The sequence below is a fragment of the Alternaria triticimaculans genome, assembly GCF_023758025.1.
Source record: "Alternaria triticimaculans strain BMP 0046 chromosome Unknown scaffold_1, whole genome shotgun sequence".
Classification (NCBI taxonomy): Eukaryota; Fungi; Ascomycota; class Dothideomycetes; order Pleosporales; family Pleosporaceae; genus Alternaria; species Alternaria triticimaculans.
In genome coordinates, this window is record NW_026055958.1 from 4,135,747 (window position 1) to 4,155,688 (window position 19,942).

The 19,942-nt window shown below is 36.5% G+C and overlaps 2 protein-coding genes across 2 annotated transcripts; both read right to left on the reverse strand.

Moving 5' to 3' along the window:
• Nucleotides 1–17,704: 17,704 nt before the first annotated feature.
• Nucleotides 17,705–18,206, reverse strand: J4E78_001373 (uncharacterized protein; the record flags this gene model as incomplete). The annotated part of the gene is made up of 2 exons (XM_049362032.1): nt 17,705–17,935; nt 18,141–18,206. The coding sequence occupies 2 exons, from the start codon at nt 18,204–18,206 to the stop codon at nt 17,705–17,707; spliced, it is 297 nt and encodes a 98-aa protein (XP_049227315.1).
• Nucleotides 18,207–18,885: 679 nt separating this feature from the next.
• On the reverse strand, nt 18,886–19,882 carry J4E78_001374 (uncharacterized protein; the record flags this gene model as incomplete). The annotated part of the gene is made up of 2 exons (XM_049362033.1): nt 18,886–19,816; nt 19,860–19,882. 2 exons carry the CDS (start codon nt 19,880–19,882, stop codon nt 18,886–18,888), a joined length of 954 nt encoding a protein of 317 aa, XP_049227316.1.
• Between the last annotated feature and the right edge of the window lie 60 nt (nt 19,883–19,942).

The window sequence follows — 19,942 nt, forward strand, 5'->3', positions numbered from 1 at the left end:
AGAAGATAAGTAGAAAACTATATTTTGCACCTAATATAGTTATTTTAAGTATACTATAATGCCTTTTAGCCTTATAAATGTACTTACCTAGTTTTAGGTATATATTAACTAGACTCTTATTAGTCTAATTAATATATTATATATTATTTACTTAGATAACATTTTTATCTTCTTAAATACTCTTAAAGAATATAAAGTATATATTAAGAAAGTCTTGTAGAAACTATGTAAGGCTAAGCTTTATTTAAAGCTTAGTAAGTGTAAGTAGTATACCTAACGCACTAAGTACCTTAGTTATATTATTATACTTAATAGAATTAAGATTAACTAAAACTATATTAAGACTATCTAGAATTAGCCTAAGCTGTGCATAGTTTGTAATATTTAAGTATTTATTAGCTTTATAAACTACTATTACTAATTTATTACTAGTTTTTCTAAATTAGCTCTACTATTAACTATTTTAACCTAGAAAAGCCTAGACGTAGCTAGAAGCGGCTACGCTATATAGAGAGAGAAGAGCTAGTTCTTAGATATTAGCAAAGCTGCTAGAAAAGCTTTTTATAAGCTTAAGAACTTTTTCTTAAAGAAACTAATCTTAGCTTACTTTAAAAGAGATTATAAAATAAAGGTTAAAGTTAATGTATTTAGAGGTGTAATATTAGGTATTCTAAGCTAATATATTATAGAATTACCTAAGCTAGACAACTAGTACTTAGTTAACTTCTATTTACGCAAGCTTATTATAGTAGAGTATAATTATAATATATATAACTAAGAACTATTAGCTATTATTAAAAGTTTAGAACATTAGTAATATTACTTTAAGAGTATCTATTTTAAGATCTTTACTAATTATACAAACTTTAAGTAGTTTATAGAAACTAAAGCTCTTAACTATTATTAAGTTTAGTCTTACTTAGTACTTATATAATATAATTTTAACTTAATTTATTATTCTAGAAGTACTAATCTAGTAGATAGCCTATTACGCTACTCTAATTATATAGCTAAGTTATAAAAGCTAGCCTAGAAGTATAATAAAGCCTTTATATAGCTTATAAGAGATATTATTCTTAATAAGAGTAAAAAGGCCTTCTTAGCTATAGCTGCGCTAATAAGGTCTAGTTCTAGGTTAGAACTACTAAATAAATTAAGTAAAGTGCTTAATAAGTTTAAGTAAGTTAATTAGACTAAACTAAGAGAGTAAGAGCTTATAGAAGATTAGAACACCTCTAATAAGGCTAGTAAATTCTTCTTAGAAGAATTAGACTTAGACATAGAATAGATAGACTTATTAGAACTTATTATAGGTTATAGTTACTTCTAAAAGCTTACTAATATAAAAAGTAAGTTAAAGGCACTTATAGAGTACTATAATAACTTACTAGTAGAATATTTTAGAGTAAGACGCACCTTAAAAAAGCTCTAACGTTAATATACTTAGAAAAGTATAAGAAAGAACGTTACTAAGTATTATTATAATTACTTAGCCTACTATAAGGTAACGCTAGCTTACTATAAACTATACAGCCTACTAGAACTTCTACCTCTTCTAGATTAACTTTAAAAGAAAGCTACTATAGATTTTATTATAAAGCTTTTTTCTAGTACTATATAAGGCTAAGTTTATAACGTAATACTAGTTATTATGTATAGACTTACTAAGATAGCCTATTATATTTTAGTAAGAGGTAATTAGAATAGCTTAGACTTTACTTAGGCCTAGATACGTAAGGTTATCTGCCTATATAGTGTTCTAAAGTAGATTATCTTAGATAGAGGCCTACTAATAAATATAAAGTATTAGAATATCTTTTAATACTATTTAAACTCTAGAAGAGTTCTTACGTTTATATTCTACCTCTAGATAGATAGTTAAACTAAGTAGTAGAACTAAACACTAGAATAGTACTTATAGTATTACTACACGCTAGAATAGAATAACTAGGCTCTATAGATATTTATTAGAGAATTTACGTATAATAATAGTATTTACGTAACTACTAGTATAACTCTCTTTTAAGTCTATTATAGTATAGACTTAAAAGAAGTAAACTAGCCTAGTATAGCCTAGAGTAATAAAGAAAGCTTTATAAAGCTCTCTACTATAGTAAAGGTACTTAGCTTATAAGCTAAGTGTAAAAAAAAAATTATTATAGCTAATACCTATTAGAAAGTATATACTAATAAGAAGAGAATACCTCTTCTATTTAAGGTAGAGAATTAAGTTTTAATCTCTAATTAGTATATACGTTTTACTAGGCTAAAGAAGAAGCTAGATTAGAAGTATATAGGCTCTAGGCGTATAATAGCCTAGATTAGCCTATCTACGTTTAAGATTAATATACCTAAACTAAAGATAGTTTATCTAGTCTTTTACGCATTACTTCTAGAACTATATAAGCTAACTAGATAATTATTACACCTACTAATGCAAAGTATTAACACTATATATAGATTTAGTAATAATATATATAATATTAACTAAATCTTAGATTAAAGGCGTAATAAGAATAATTAGTAGAAGTATCTTATTAAATAGCAAGGCTACTTTAATAAGAAAAACTTTTAGAAACTAGAACTAGAGATTAGCGTAGAAGCGCTATAGAAGTTTTAGAATAATAAGAGCATATAGCTCTAATATTAGTCTAAAAAGAAAAAACCTAAGTAGAGCTGTAAATAGTCTTCTAAAAAGAAGAGAGATAAGTTAAAATAATACTTAGAGAATAAAACTAAGTATATCTTTACTAGTTTTTTTTTAATTTAGATTTTTTAATATAGTGTTTAATAGTACTATAGCCTAATAGCTTACCTTAGCTATCTTTATAATAATTATATACTACTTATTATAAGTTATTATAACCTATTCTATGTTATAAGGCTTTACTTCTATTAGTTTTCTATAGATCTTAGACTTTAAAATAAAATATTACATTTCTATAAGTTACTTAGAAGATAGATTTTGTAAGACTTTAGTAATTCTTGCTAAGCTAGATATACGCTAGAGGATAAGCTATTAAAGCCTATTATAGGTTAGAATAACCTAAGATAAGCTAAAGGTTCTAAATATTATACTTAAAGGCTACTTTTCTGCTAGATTTACTACTAAATACCTAAACTAGTACCTAATACTTTAAAATTAAGCTATATACTACTAGAATAACTTAGAATAGCCTATTATAGAGTATTCTACCTATTCTTAGTATTATTATAGATTACGTTAGCTATCTTAATTTTCTTAGTAAAAACGCTTTTCTAACTTTAGACAGTATTAACTTTGCTATTCTTAAAAGTGTAGATTTTAGTAGCCTTATTTAATATAATCTTCTTAAGCTAAACCTTTTTAGAATTAATAACTATGTGCTATTATAGGTTAGAATAGCTTATAATAGCCTAGTATAAAGAAGACTTACCTTTTTAGAACTATTCTTTATTATGTTATTAAAGGTACGCTTTTACTTAGCTACGCGAACTTAATTAGAGGCTAAAACTAACTTTTTAAAGTAACTAGAAGTAGAGAAGTAAACTAAAGACGTAGTAGACTAATAATAATAAGTTTTACTATTATAAAGAAAGAGCTTCTTTATATAAGAATAATGTTACTTATTAGAGGTTAGAATAGCTTATAATAGCTTAAAATAGCTACTTACTTTTTAATAATCTTCTTAAAGGCTATAGCTATCTTTAGAAGTTTATTATTAAAGCTCTAAATTTCTTAAGTAGTATAATTATAAATAGATTTAATCTACTAAGCTAGAGCTAGAACCTTAGTGCTATTAGCATTAGTAGAAGGTATAATCTAGGCGCTCTAATTATTAACTTAATAGAGTAAATTATAGTTATAGATAGTAATAGTGCCTTAATTAATCTTCTGTAAAAGATTACTAATAGTATAATTAAAGTAACTATTATCTAATTCTACTTAAGAGAACTATATAATAAGTTAGTATAAGTTATAATAGTCTATTATAGAGTATTATAACTTACTATATAGTAATCTTAGTTAAGAATCTAGCACTTAAGGCACTTAAACTAATAGTAGGTCTTACTATTTATAACATAGAACTAGCTGCTTAGAAGACTAATATACTTAGCGTATTCTAGAATCTTTTTTTTATCTAGTAGGTAAATAAAGTAATAGCTAACTTTTTTAAAGTACTTAACACTACTAGTAAAGAAGAATATAATATAGTAGTAATAAGAGTTTACAGCCTACTTACTATATTCTATAAAAGTATTTAAAATATTAGTAGAGTTTATAGTAGGCTATTCTAGGCTATAATAGCCTTAGATAGGTTTTCTAGAAGCTAGATAAGGTAAAGTTATTAAGAGTAAGCGCAAACGTAAGTAGAATAAATAGTATAATATAGATAGTTGTCTACTAGTATTATATTAGCTTAGTTACGTCTTAGTAACTTATAATACCTTATAATAGCCTATAATAGGCTATTATAGGCTATCTAGGCTACTAGTAGAAAATATTAAGATTAGAAGTACTTACTTAATTATTATTAGTTAGTGTAGAAGTAATAGTTAAGAAATTTAAAAGATCTTAATATAATACTGCTAAGACGCTAGCTACTAGCGTAGGTAGTAGTATTTACTATAATATTCTATTATTGCCTATTTTAGTAGTAAGTAAGAAAATTACTAAGTAAAGGTAAAAGTAAGTCTAAAAAATAACTTTCTTATAAGATAGCGTATCTTATATCTACTAATATACGCCTTAATTACTAGGTAATAATAATCTATAAAACAGCCTACCTTAGCCTAGAATAACTTATTCTATCTAACTCTAGAAGATTAGAGCTAAAAAGAGAGATATTATTAGAAACCTATATTCTAGATAGTTAAACAATGTTATATAACTTAACCTAGCGCAAGTATAAGTAGATCTAAAGAATTATTACCTAAAAGGTAATAATTTGTCTATTCTTACTAGATAATATACTATTACTCTGCTATCTCTTGTATTTTGTATTAATTATTAGTTACTTATCTAATAGTAATACTATTAGTTAAGAATATTATAGCTTCTATACTTACTACTATACCTTTTATAAAAAGATTAGTAAGCTTATTTAATAACGTAGGTATATAATATATTAGAATTAGAAATATAAACTTTACTATATATATAAAGAACTCTATTATAAATAGAGTAGTTACTAAGCTTAAGATATATTTACTTTAGACTATAGATAAGATAATAGAAAATATATTACTATCTATTAGCTTTAGCCTTAAAGATATTATAAGTAATAAAGTTATCTTAGTATACGTAGCGTATAGTGTTAAGAATATTTACTTTATCTAGTAATATATCTTCTATAAAAGTGTTAGTTATAAGCGTATAGCTATTATTACTATCTATAAGTTCTAGAGTAAAAAGGTACTTATTACTAAAGTTATTAGCTTTATAGTCTTAGTATATTATTATAGTAAGACTAATAGGTAACTTACGTAGAACTTTAAAGAGAGCGTTAGCTAGGTATATAGCGTATTCTGCGCTACTATTAAAGTAAAACTATAGTACTAATACTTAGTATTTAGAGTTAACTTAAGAGAGCTTAAGTATAGTTTATATCTAATACTATTATTATTTATTATCTATACTAGTAGGTAGATTACTAGAACGCTAGGTAAGCGCGTTAGGCTTAGTGCTCTATTTCTCTAGCTAGTACTTAATCTTAAAGTTAAACTTTGCTAAAAACTTAGTCTAATATACTTATTATCTATTAAGTTATTTATTAGCTATAAACATTTATAATACTTAATAATTAGAAAGAATAAGAATAGAGTCTTTAGTTCTAGATAGCTTAAAGCGCTACTTCTTAAACGCTTAAATAATAGTAAAAAGCTCTTTATTATAAATTTTATAATTATACTCTACTAGGCTTATCTTATAAGATAGAAATACTACTAGACGTAGTATACTATTATATATCTAAGAGAGTATAGCAGCAGCTATAAAATTAGAAGTATTTATTTCTAACTAGATCTCTAAGTTAGCGTTAAAGTAGACTAGTACGCTAGCGTTTTTAAAGAATTACTTAAGGCGTTTAAAGGCCTTAGTAGTAGAACTATTAGTTACTAAAAAGAAGTATTATTAACTACTATTCTTTATAAGTTCTATAAGAGGTTTAGTAATATAGAAGAACTTTTTAATAAACTACTAATAAAAGTTATAAAAGCTAAGAAATAACTAAACGTTTTTTATAAAGCGCAGCATCTTCTAGTCTAGTATAGTAGATACCTTATCTAGATCTATTTTAATACTATTAGTAGTTAATATTAGTCTAAGATACTTAACTCTTTTAACTTTAAACTTATACTTAGTAGAATCTAATAAGAGCTTAGTATTTTATATCTTATAAAGTACTTAAAGAATATAAGTATAATAATACTAGGCGTTATTACTATAGATAAGAATGTTATCTAAGTAGACACTATAGATAATATTAAGATACTTATAAAGAATCTTATTAATAAAGTTCTAGAATGTTTTTAAAGTGTTATATAATCTAAATAGTATAATATTATACTTATATAGTCTATAGTAGATTAAGAATATAGTTTTCTTTTTATCTTTATTTTTAATTTAGACTATATTAAAAACTATAATAATATTAATAAGCGTTATTACTTATACCTTTACTATTCTTACTATTATTTTCTTAATAGTAGATAAAGCGTTTTAATTCTTTTTTATAACGTTATTAAGTACTTAGTAATCTATATAAATATAAAGACTTTTTTTTAGTTTTTAAATAATAAGTACTAAAAAAGCGTAAGGTAAATTACTAGTCTTAATAAGTCTTTTTTAAAGTATATTATTAATGTACTTTTTAACTACTTTAGTTTTAATATAAGTTAAACTATAGACGTAAAGCTTTAGAGTAGTAGTATCTAGTAATATATTAATTAGATAATCTACTTCTAGCTACTATAGTAGTAGTTAATAAGCTAAGTGTAGATTAAATAAGTTAGGTAACTTATTAAGCACCTATAATAGTACTATCTTACTAATCTAGTCTCTAGTTATAAGTAGTTACTTTATTTTATTTATATATTTCTTAAAGTTATTCTAAGAGATAGTAGCTATACTAATACCTTTATAGTTTTTATTAGAAGGTTTCTTACTCTTAGCCTAATAAATAAGGTCTACCTAGATAACTTATTTAGAGTATTTAGTAGCTATTACTACTACTATAGAGGTAGAGATTAGATAGATATCTACTATAGTCTCTTTGTTATTCTTGCTGTTAGCGCTAGGTTTAGTCTTATCTATTTTATATTCTTCTTTAATTAGATATACGTAACTATAGTATACTCTATTATTATATATAGTTTTAGGTAATCTTTTATAAAGGTAATTAAGCTTATAAGCTTTCTTAGAGAACGTAAGAGATTACTAATTACTAAAGTGTAAAGATAGTTAATAGTAATCTATCTAGTTTATCTCTAGAATTATATTATACTTACTAATATTTATAATATAATATAGAATATAGAATATATAACTTCTATATTAGATAGATAAGTTAACTACTTAAGTAAGCTTAGTAACTTCTCTACTATTAGCTAGAGATAAACAAATAGAGCGTAAAATAGATATAGTAAAGAGTAAATAGTTATTAGTTTATTCTTAGTTTATAAAGTAAGCGCTAGCTTTAGTGTTAATAAGAGAAAAGATTAGTTACTAATAATCTTATATAGTTATAGTAGAACCTAGAAACTCTAGCTATCTACTAAAATTCTTAGAAGGCTTTCTATTTAGAGTAGTAGCTAAGATAAAGTATACCTTCTTTATAGTTAGCGTCTAATAAGAAGTAAGTAGTAATACTATAGTAATCTTAGCTTATTAATAGAATTAATAGGTACGTTACTAGTAATAGCTTACTATACGCTAGTTAAGCTTCTATACGTAATTCTATATAAAAGTATCTAGTTTAAATACTAAAGAAAAGTATTATTATTAACGTAGAAGCTATTCTTATCTACTATATTATTATTATTAAAGTTCTTTTTATTCTTAGTTATAAGATTCTTATTAGACGCGTTAAGAGTGTTAATATAGATAGTAGTAAGAGTAGAGATCTATAAAGATAAAGTAAAGAGTTTACTATAATATAAAGTATTAGTGTAATATATCTAATAGTTATTCTTTCTATACTTAAAGCAAAGCTTTAGTTCTATAAAATACTTCTTATTCTTATCTAAATACTTAAAAGCTATCTTCTAGTAGGTATATAAGCTAGTAGTATTATTATATTCTCTCTAAGTCTTAGGTAAGGTAAAGAACACTAACTTAGAAGTGCAACCTATAGTAGAGAACTTTATAGTAGAAGTAACTTCTTTTTAACTAGTATTAATCTATTAATATTCTTAGTTAATATACTAGGCGTAGAGAAGAAAAAAGTTAATAGTTTTATTCTTATACAAACTAGTAGTTATAGTAATTACTAAACTAGAATATATAAACTTACGCGTGTAGTAAATCTATATAGTATCTTTATACTTAAGAATATATATATAGAATATAAACTTAGACTTCTATTTAATAAACTTTTACCTAAACTTATACTTTAATAATCTATTAGTAATTATTATCTTAGCGTTTGCCTTATAGTTATAGGTAAAGTACTAACTATCTAGAACTTTAAAAAGGTTAAGAAAGTACCTAGCCTTAATATTATAGATATATTTATATACTTCTTACTAGATATAGAACTTAAGGTAGTTTATAGCTTACTAATTCTTTAAGTATATTCTATACTTAGTAATAGCTATCTTGCGCTAATACTTATAGTTATTATTAACCTTACTCTTAAAGGTTTTAAGCTTAGATAGCTTATAGATATAACTACTACTACTAATAGTTAAAGTAGAAATAGATAGAGAATAAAGTAGTGCTACTATTTATATAGTTAGAGCGTAGAGATTAGAAGCCTATAAAGGTATTACTTATACTAATATCTTTTGCGTTAGTATATAACTACTACGTTAATAGTCTAAGCTAGTATAATTAGAGATAGATATTAGACGCTATAGTAGTAGTAGCGTAGAGTATAACCTAGTAGGTTTATATAAGCGCTCTTAGCAAAATAGAGTATATAGCTTATAGTGTAGATTAAACTAAAGAAGTTAATTAGTAATAGCTTTAGCTTTATAATAAGCTTTATTAAGAGTATTATTAAGATTATTATATACTTTATTCTTATTATTTATTATATTAGTATATTTAATATTATAGTTATAAAGCTTAATACTATACTAATCTACTTAAGTCTTATACTTGTCTTAGAATTTAGAAGTAGCTTTTACTTTATCTATCTACTAGTTAGCGCTCTTAGTTTTTTTCTAGAAGTTCTTTTTAAGCTATATATAAGTAGAGCTATTTTTAAGTTTATTACTATAATAGCTAAGGTCTTTAACTTATTACTTAAGGTTATTATATTTAGCATAAAGAGAGTTACGTTCTTAGATAATAGTCTTATAGGTAGAGTTACTATAGATATTAGATACACTAGAGAGTTTCTTAAGATAGCCTACTTTTAAAGTAAGGTAGTAGATCTTAGTAAGCTTCTTATAATAGACTATATTACTAATAGTACTAATAGACTAGCCTATAGTCTATAATACTTTATTAAGCGTAGCTTTTACTTTACTAAGTTAGACGCGCATATTCTTAATAGTCTTATTATACTTAGAGTTATAAAGTAGGTAGACGTAAATAGCGTTAGAATAATTACGTAAATTAATAAGCGTAGTAATAAAAAAGGTCTACTAGAAGTTAGATTATTATATAATATTCTTCTAGAGGTTTTTTATATTAGTAATAGTAATATTAGTTTTATTATTACAAATAATGTTACTCTTAGTATAATATTAGCCTATACTAATAGAATAAAAGAATATACTTATATTACTATTAGGCTTAGAGTCTTCTTAGAACTTATACTAGTTAGAGTTAGGTATAGTCTAGTAGAGATACACGTAGTTAGAATCTTATAAATATTCTAAAAGAGCGTTACTAATCTTAATAGTAATTAGATCTTATTTAGTAGTTATAGGCTCTTAGCTATTACTTTCTAATACTAAGAGTGTAGAAGAATAAGCTGCTAAAAGTAAGCTTTTCTATTAGAAGATGCGCGCTTATACTTATAGAGAAAGTAGTAGTAGATCTATTAATAATTAGGTTTATATATTAGTAAAAGTAGTACTAGTAATAGTAGTACCTTAAGTATTCTAGAATACGTACGCTATTATAATAGTCTTATAGTATTAGTTATAAGTTTTACTATAGAGTTACGCTTATTATAAAAGCTAGTCTTTACTTTCTATCTACTTATTCTTTTAGTAGATAGACCTATTCTCTACTAGCGTTAGAGATTACTCTTATAAGCTATACTTAATAAGCGTAGTATTTCTCTACTTATAGGCTTTTAGCGTAATACTTATATAATTTTTATTATTACATTAAAATACGTTATAGGCTATTCTAGTAAGTTACTTACTAACTTACTTAACTATTACGCGTAGGCTTAATACTTTATAGCTATTATAAGCGTTAGTAATAATAATCTTAGATATTCTACCTAATATAGTAAGCCTAAGGTAGCTATTACTCTATTAGTAGTAGTAGTAATAGTAATATTACGCGTAGACGTGTTACTAATAACTAAGCCTAATATAAAGTATTCTAGAGTTATAAAGTTAACGTAATATAGTATAAAAGTATCTATATACTATAATTATTAGGTATATACCTCTATTATATAAGATATTATATATAGATAGATCTACTTATATAGCTAAACTTTTAATATTTTATATATAAACTACTTACTAAGTAAGGTTATAAGTTTAATCTATAATAGTAAATAGAAATAGATATAGAAAGATTAACATACTAGTATAAAGATTTTATAATTCTATTCTTTTTAGGTATTAGTAGTATATAACTATAATAGTATACTTTAGTTATTAAGTTAAGATTTTTTTAAATTCCTATAGTTAAGATACTAAAGCTAAGGCTTACTTGGACACGTGATTGTCGCCGTCCGACGCCCACATCCTGCCGATGGGGAAGGTCGAGCGCAATAGAGTTGAGCAATGGTTTCCACGATACTGAACAGCTCAAGAAGTAAGCCATCTCGGATCCGGACCTGCGGACCTACTATAAGCACCTCCAAATGTGAGGAGACAAGGAGCAGATACAGATCTGCTCATCCCTACTGCCCCCATGCTGCACACACAACTTTCCCTCCATTACTGATAGGACTGATCTGGGCTTCGAGGGCGCAACAAGTTCAAGACCATGTGTGTCTCATGCCGCCACAATGGGGCTTGCAGACTCGGCTTCGTACCACATGGCCACTTCGTCCCGGTCTTCTTCAGATAAGAATCTGAAAACTCCCAGAGCTTCATTGCCTTCAGGTCAGGGCAATCTAGTCGACATGTCCCTGCATGCACGATACTGCATTGCTGCCCCATTCGACGCATCGACATTGCAACTCCTTGCGCTTTCTAGAAAATGTTCCGGCTCGCACCTGCATGTGGAGATAACGATGTTGCTTCGCACGCTCTAGGGTTTGTGTAATCTGGACATGCTCGGCCTCTCCACTCCTCATCGCTTCCCTTCCAACCAAGCAGACTTGCGAATCAGTCGCAATATCCTCCGACGTCATAAACATGGAGTCCCATGTCTCCCGCTGTCTGCATCATCTCCAATGATCTCCAGGGTCCATCTCTCATCGGCGCAATGCGCCGAGCTACGTCCCGCAATTGAAAAACTCGACTTCATTTTTCTTGATCCACGGCTTCCTGCCATTTGCAGACGGAAAACATTGCTGCCAAGGCCCCCATAGTGAGCATGTTTGCGAGGATACGACGATTCCAATCTTGAAACGAGTCCGAAGGTTACTACGTATCGCGCCGCTCGGTACTAACAACCCGATCTGTGGAGCGTAGTGCACACAACGGCTGTCCTTGTGACGACCATCGCAACGCTCATGCTGCGCCGTCGAATTTAGATCTGTCTTTCTTTTTCCCGATCGCGTGTCAAGTGGAGCGGTGAACGAAAAAGCATCGTGCAACAGAGGTCATACCCTCATTCTTGGGTACAGGACCCGATAGCTTCCTCAAGCATCCACGCACCGCGCCTCAGCTCTCCCGAAAACTCTACATACATGGAGTCGTTTGTATTATTCTTGGAATTGCGCAAGCGCGATCACTATTCAAGAGCTATGGCACTGCACAGCCACGGCGCTGCTCCACACCATGCGAACGTCTCCGGGTCAGCCCATTGGTTTGCACGCGCCAAACTCCCTGCACCAAACCTTCCGCTGGCGCCCGCCGACGCGTCGTTACTTGTCAGTGTCAAGCAGCGTCGTATCGTCAACAACGGCCTCTATGACGCGTAGCTACCAAACTGAAGTCAGGGGCAAGGTCGCGCCTGCCGATGTACGATGAGATGGACGACGGAGGTTGCTCCATCCGACCATCCACAATTCCCAGGCTACTCCGACTCTTGGAAGTATTGTTTTCGCTGGCCAGGTTGCGAGGCGTACGGAGACCCAAAATTGCGAATCTCGTTTCACGTCTGTTTTGATCCTCAGGAAGGACGAAATTGGCAATCTCCGGCCTGTCTTTTGCCCTCTTGCCCAAAGAGGGAAGCGCGCTGAGATTTGCCGGCACTACAGCCAATAAACATTCCGCCGCCACAGCTGCGCCTCCCCTGCTTGAACACCACCTGACAGCCACACAGACAAACTTCAGACCCGAGCGAAGCGAGCATTGTTTTTTTTATCCTGAGCAATCGTCATAATGCCACGAGCACCATCGGCACATTCGCTGGCTTGACGTAGCCCTGCAACCAAGGCAACGAGTACATGCGGGAAATTGCGCTGCTAGGTGGGCCGGGTAATTTGCTGGCTGTACACGAATGCAATCCCTCACCCAGCGACGTGTACACAACGAAGGAGCGCCGCCTGGGTCCGCAGAGCCGCACTCTCGATATGCTTACAGCCAACCACGCGCATTCCCAACAGAAAAAAGTTCATCGTGCTGTAAACCACTCAGATGGTCGTCCAACGTGATCTAAATGCCGTTCGTTGCCTCCCGCTCGCTTCCGGCTGTTCGACCGGTCCAAAGTCTAGGCCGCCATCTTCCCCAGACGAACCAGATGCTTCAACCCCACACCCTACTACCTCACCTGAAACCATCGCCTACGTACCGGCAGTTCCAGACGCAGAGAAAAGCATGGCTTCATATCTCCAGACCACTGCTCACCGGAATGGCGACTGAATTCCAACGATCAGCATCCTGCACTGCGGTACTAGCAGATCTAGACAACATCAGCATGCATGCAGTCTCTTCGCCCTATACCTGGCTATCGGAGCTCTGGTCAGTTATCGCAGGAGCTGATAGTTCAGCTTTAGCTACTACCACCGACCCCTCGATTGCGCGCCCCTCTTTCGCTAAGGCATACTGCAACGAGACGTGAGCGACAGCTGGTTGAGGCAGCGCCACTTCGTGACGACCTCTGACCTGGAACCCCGCAACGGAGTGACCGATGGTCGCCTCTGATGTTGTCCCGGTTAGGAACCTTATTGGTCGATTGTACACCTATACAGTTAGCAGGAAACCATCCGGCGCTCGATGTGAACTGCAATTCAGCTCACACCACCTGTTTGGTGATAAGCGCGATAGGTTTGTCGTTGGATCTGACTGTACGCTTCCGAAATGAATCCTTTACATGACAACTATGCAAGGGCAAAGCAGAGTTACCAGGACCCGCGCGCCAGTCAGCACCACGTTTCGTCCAGCTCTCGTCAGAAGTCTATCTTGCTTCCCACAGCTCGTCAGCCTGCATGAAGGATTGCAGCAAAGCGCCGAGCTCACTTGCGACGTGTACGAAGAACAATCCTTCATGCACATCCAACGTAGCGGGGGTGGGCAAGCATGCTTAGGCGAATTCAAGCATATTCAGCTAATTGGTTCTATTCATGGCTAGGTCACCCGACCCATCCTTCCCATCGTCACAATTTAAGGTTGACTCAGGGATCTTGCCCTAACTTTGCGCCTCTCTTTTCACGTCGTTCAGCTACTCGAAGAACAACGCGTGCCCGAACAATTACCGGATCTATTTGCTGGGCCCATCAGTAAGGCTTAACGAATGTCCACCCTATACCAGTTCTCTATTCGAGACGCGGGGCTCGCTGAAGGTGACGACTCCTTTATCATCTCAGTTTTTGATGCATCTCTCCCCTATCTGGAATCGATCGGGAGCCTAGCGCAATGGGGCTCAACTCCCTTTTCACAACGACCAGGTTGGGTTGAAGAAACGCAACGGCAGGTCCGAGAATCGAAGCACAGTCAAATCTCGGACACAACGGATGCCCTACGCATTCTTATTGTCGAAGCCGAACTCGTAGAGCAGGCAATTGCAGCTCCTGATCTGAAAGATATGCACTCGCGCGTCTCCGACGATGGGCGCTGTTTTGTGTCTGTCGGCTTTGCGTTCGTCCGCGGAAAGTGGTTCCCTACCTATCTTCCTGCAGCGACAATCCCACAAGCTGGACAATTCAAACTCGAAGAAAGTTTGTATGTTGAAGTCATGGTTAGCGATAGCCGTACGAAGGATCTATTTCGTGGGGTTGGAGCTGCACTTCTTCACGAGGTGCGGAACTATGGCCGTAGCCGGGGGAAGAAAGTTCTATACTTGGATGGCTGGGCAGGAAACGAGAGGAAGTTAATTCGGTTAGTCTCTCCTCCCTGTTGTCACTGGAGCGCACCATGTGGTACTGATTAGAGGTTCTTTTCTTAGGTACTACGAGCAACAGGGCTTTCACATAATTGCTGAGTTCAGCCTACCTCGACCGCACAAGGAGCCTTGGGTCGGTAACCTGATGCAATTGACGATCTAGTACGGAAGGATTATGGTACAACGCTGAATGACAGGCAACATAGGTCATAGCGAGTCACAATTCTTTTTCCTCTATGTGGTGGGTGGTTACGAGCACTCATTGGACCCTCGACCCCTTGCATCGAAAGCGCTCGGATGGGAACCAATAACCAACAGGGTCGTTGATCGTCCCCTGGACACTAAGGAACCGCACTCTGCTCAAGCTCCCGGATACCGGAGCGGGTCTCAGCGGTTGATGGGCTAGAAGACTTCGCTGCGACAAATTACATGTTTTGTTTGTATGCAAGTCGAAAGTCGGCGCGAACGTGGATTTGCGGTGAGGTAAACATCACTCTCGAATTTGGAGCATCAATCTCGATCCCCCCAATCAATAAAACTTGACTCTGCAAACCATTCAAAAAGTACGAATACGCTGCCGTCGGCTCCATGACGGCGATACTACCAGAAGGGTGTGTGGCACCTGACCATCACTGGCAGACGTTTTGGTCGCAGTAGCGCTGGGATGGGCGTCGCTTGTCCCATTCCATCGACCAAAAGAAAGCAGACATGCGGCACGGCAAACCTAATTCCTATCGATAAGGCGACCTCGTGGTTATACCTCCTAATCGGTGTACATCTTGACCCACGGTGGGACGTGTGCCTGGACTAGGGCGTTGCGCCACCAACTTTGAGTTTGCTGACACGAAAGACGATGATGAGGATATGCGTGTGATGAGCCGCTTCACGCTTAGCTGTCAACTTTGATGGCGCTAACGTATCTCGACATATGGGTACCAAACTTCTGGTGGCCTAACGATGTGCTATCGTACGCGAGGATGTCGACTTCGAAACGATGCGATAGCGTTGATAACATAGCGCCATGTTACTATCTGTCGTTGTCGTAAGCCTATACGCGCTGGCCAGACATAGCCAAGTCCCTATACCAAGATCCTCATCGGCGAAGACCAGAAGGAACACTTCATCTCAGACATGCGCATTCCTTCCAAAACCCTAAAACACGGTCTGATCACACCGGGAACTCTTTCTAGACCCTAACGGCCCGCATGGTTGGGGACAAAGGGATTTCCTCATGGGGATGTCGCTTGGATGAACGGCGTCTCTACCCAAGCGCTTGCTCCCGCTGGGTCCGCGCATCTAGTTCCAGCGGCCGTCCAACTGGGAATGAGGAGTTAAAGGGATGTCCTTTCTAGTCGTAGTCTGATATGACGAATTCCCGTTATATTGGCACCTAGGACACGGACTGGTGTCTACATCTTTGACCAGGTTCATGCGAATGATTAGACTACAACACATGTGGTTGTCATACTGCGGTAGACAGCACCATTCGTGATGCTTAGAGTCCAGAGACTGATATACCGTGCGCTTTGGGTCCATGACAGTATCTTAACGAGACATTAGAAAGACTTCCGAAGAGTCATCAAGATATGGGTAGACAGTACAACGAGTCAAACAATATCCATATACCTTGAATTGGTAGTCTCAAACTTCAACGGAGTACACCTCATCCATTGCCCTCGTGGCGCCGAATTCAATAAACAGAGGTCGCTACTACATACATGCAACATGCAAATCATCCTCGCGCACTACACAGCAATTACTTACACACATCCCACACATATCTCATCTCCCCAAAGTCTTCTTCACCGTGCTCTTCCTCTCATCCCTACTGAATCTCCCCACAATCCCGACAAATCAGCAGCCACGGGCCCTTAGTCGCCCACACCACATTCCCTCCGCAATCTTCACACGGGTCCTTTAGGATCATTACGTTCCCGTTCCTGTCTTTCTCTCCTTCGTCTCGGTAGTAGATGCCTTTGTCGGTTTGGACGTACATGCTGTGGTTGTGCATCTCGGGAGGAGAGGGAGAGTATTGCCCTGGATATGGTAAGGGTGTTGAGGCGCCGCTGGTTGATGCGAGTGGTGTTAGTTGTGAGGGTTTGGATGAGGGTGAGGGTGGAGATGGGGATGTGTACCTGGATGTGGGTATAGAAGGGGATTGAGGAGCAGGCATTGGGCATGTTGTACCAGAGATACTAAGTATAATCGGGTTTGTATGGGCAGAGCCGTAGACGGAGAAGTAAACTTCCAGCGGCTTGGATTGGCTTTGGGTGGACATGATGGGACTTTGATCTTGGTGGTGGAATTATTGGATCGTGCAAGCATGCGCGAGCTGGTTCGGGAGAACCCCCGAGTGATACGTTGATATAGACTACTGAAACCACGAAACGGGGTCTGAGGGTCCGCTGTGTGTTGGTCAAACACGGTTAGCTGACGATGCGGAAGAGTGAATGCGTAATGCTACTATCGTTTGAGTATGTTGACTAACCATGCGCGGATGCGTGTATGGGGAGTGAACCCCCTCTCCACACTTTCACCAGGATAACCACAAAGATCTCGAGAAGCAACTACTGGGGGCTAAACTGGCTGAATTAGACTACCGAGTCACTGTCGTAGCACAGACTGGATGAGAAATGGGTATCACTGCTAGGGTGATTTGGCTCATGGAGCAATACCTAGAATACTCTTGCATTGAAACAGAAACGTAAAAAGAAACCTAAATCACTGCGAATCTACCACCAGCATAGGTACACGTTCGATCTAGAATGCACTCTCGCGGCATATATTTCATAATGTCTCTTCTAAAGCGACACAAGGTCAATATTCAACGCCGCATCCCACTCCAATCATTCCGTGATTCCACTCAAGGTGGACCCAACCAGCCGCCGCATTGATAACCTAGCCAGATTAGTCGTTCGTCCGCCGCGCGAATTAGTTCGGAAACTGACATTCGAGACAGTCGACGTTGGTTTCATCTGAAGTGGGCAGAGGTAAGGGGGCATCGCAGTGCCAGCAGTGGCCGAAAGATCCAGCGTCGTTGTTGGAGTTTGCTTCGTCGTCGGAATCGTCGTCGTCGTCGGAGACATAAGGGATGAGAAGGTCGGTTTCGGATTCCGAGGTCTGCTCGTGTTCGTATGAGGTGTTTGGTGCAGTGTTGGCGGACTGTTTGGTTGGAGGGTTGGTTTGGGCTGTCATTGGAGGTTGTGTTCGCTTGTGTATACGGGATGTTTGTTAGAGAAGACTGGAGATATGGGGGCGGCATGACGGGCTACCGAAAAGCTTATGTATGTGGGTTTCGTGATGCACTCATGTATTCACAGTGGAGGCTTCGTGAAGCTGGAAGTCCAGCGAATAGCCGCATACACACTTCACTGTCGAAGTACTCACCAGTAGCGTAGCGTACGTAGCACTTCAGTCTGTCGAGGAAGCCCATGCTGTGGTGAAGCCTGGCGCCACTTTGATTCCATGAACGAGCAGCGTCCATAAGTTGAAGACGAATAATCAAGAGTCTTCTAGGAGGGTCATGTTGACATTCTACAACGCAGTAGAGTACTCGCAGTGAAGTGCACAGTATGGGTTTACATGGTGAATGGACATATTCTATTTAGCAAATACCCTCCGAAACCTTCCTCCCACCACCACCCGAATTAGCACACACGAAGACAACTCGACCAAACGCCGACTACCAAAGACACATACACTCATAGAAGCAAACGTCTACCACACCTACCGAACACTCGTACAACCCACAATGAACAATTACACTGAACCAAAGGGCAGGGCCAGCTCGGGCGCACCAGCGCAGTCATCAACAACATACCCCAAGGCAGAAGCTGGTGGAGTTGACCTGGCAAAATGTAAAAAGTGTGGAAAGCCACTGGTATGCTCGAACTTGGGACGCCGCGGAGAATTGCTGAACTGTAAAGTATGTGGCGCGCTTGCGCCGTTTCCATGATCGGTGCAAGGGACCAGGAGGCAGTAGCCAGTAGGTGAATACTAAGAGGCGAGGATGGGGTGATCTCTGTGCGCGTAATCTATGTATAATTATATCGTCATGGCCAGAGTCATCCGAACATTGTATTTGATTTGAGTGATTGCCTTTCTTCGTATGTTTATGAATCCCTCAGTTCCGCAACAGCAAAGTAGCCTTTACTTTCCACCACGCCTCTGTCTTTGACAACAGCCGTATATTTGACTACCCACTGCGGCTCTACATCGCCCTTAAGCCCATCTTGATTTCCTTCTCCTGCCAATACACCGGAGCCGTTCTCCCCTGAACCGAGTATTTGACGTAGCGTGCCACGGGGTAAGATGTTGGTGCAGTCATTATGTGTCAGAAGCTCGATTTGCTGTTGCTTCGCGTATAGTATTAACGGCTTTGGTACGACACAGCAATCCCGCACGTTGATCTGATTCACACTTGGTTTTATCTTGGTCTGCTCGAGGAACTTTGTCAAGCGCGCGACGCCGAATTCTGCGATTCCCAGTTTCGATACCAAACCCTCTGCGTGCAGTTTCTCGAGCGATCGCCATGTTGCTACCATGGTTTCTATGTCTTCTGGTGGCGCGCCGGCGTCGGGGCAGTCGCCCGTGGTGTTTTCGGTTGTGGATTGTGTCGCGGAGGGGGGCGAGGGCGGTTCGTCGTCGTCATCGAGGTCGGAATCTTCATCGTCGGCGTCGAAGGATACGCCGGGGAAGCTGACGATGAGGAGGTCTATCGAGGATGTGCCCAGCTCTTTCAGCACGAGTTCTATCGCTTCTCGTGTTTGTGCGCAGCGTCTGTCGGTGGGTATGTTGGGGAGGTAGAACAGTTTTACTGTGATGTCGTAGGACTCTCGCGGTTCGGTAAGGGGTGAGGGTGTGTGCGTGGGTACGTATAGGGCGGAGTCGGTCTTGGTAGTCCATGTTGTGTAGTCGGGTTTTGAGGGTGTTGGAGAGGGTTGGTGGGCAGCGAAGTTTGCGCGGAGGGAGGAAGTAAGTTCGGTGTTTGATTTCTCGAAGAAGGGTCGTCTTATCACGGAAGGACCACCGGACATGGTATTTCTGGGTTGTTAGGTAAGGCATTTGGAGAGATGGAGAGACATACGACGTCGATAGTACGAGCTTCATGATGGCGACCAGTCGTATCGCGCAATTATGACGCGAGATAGAACAGTTCTGACGAAAGAG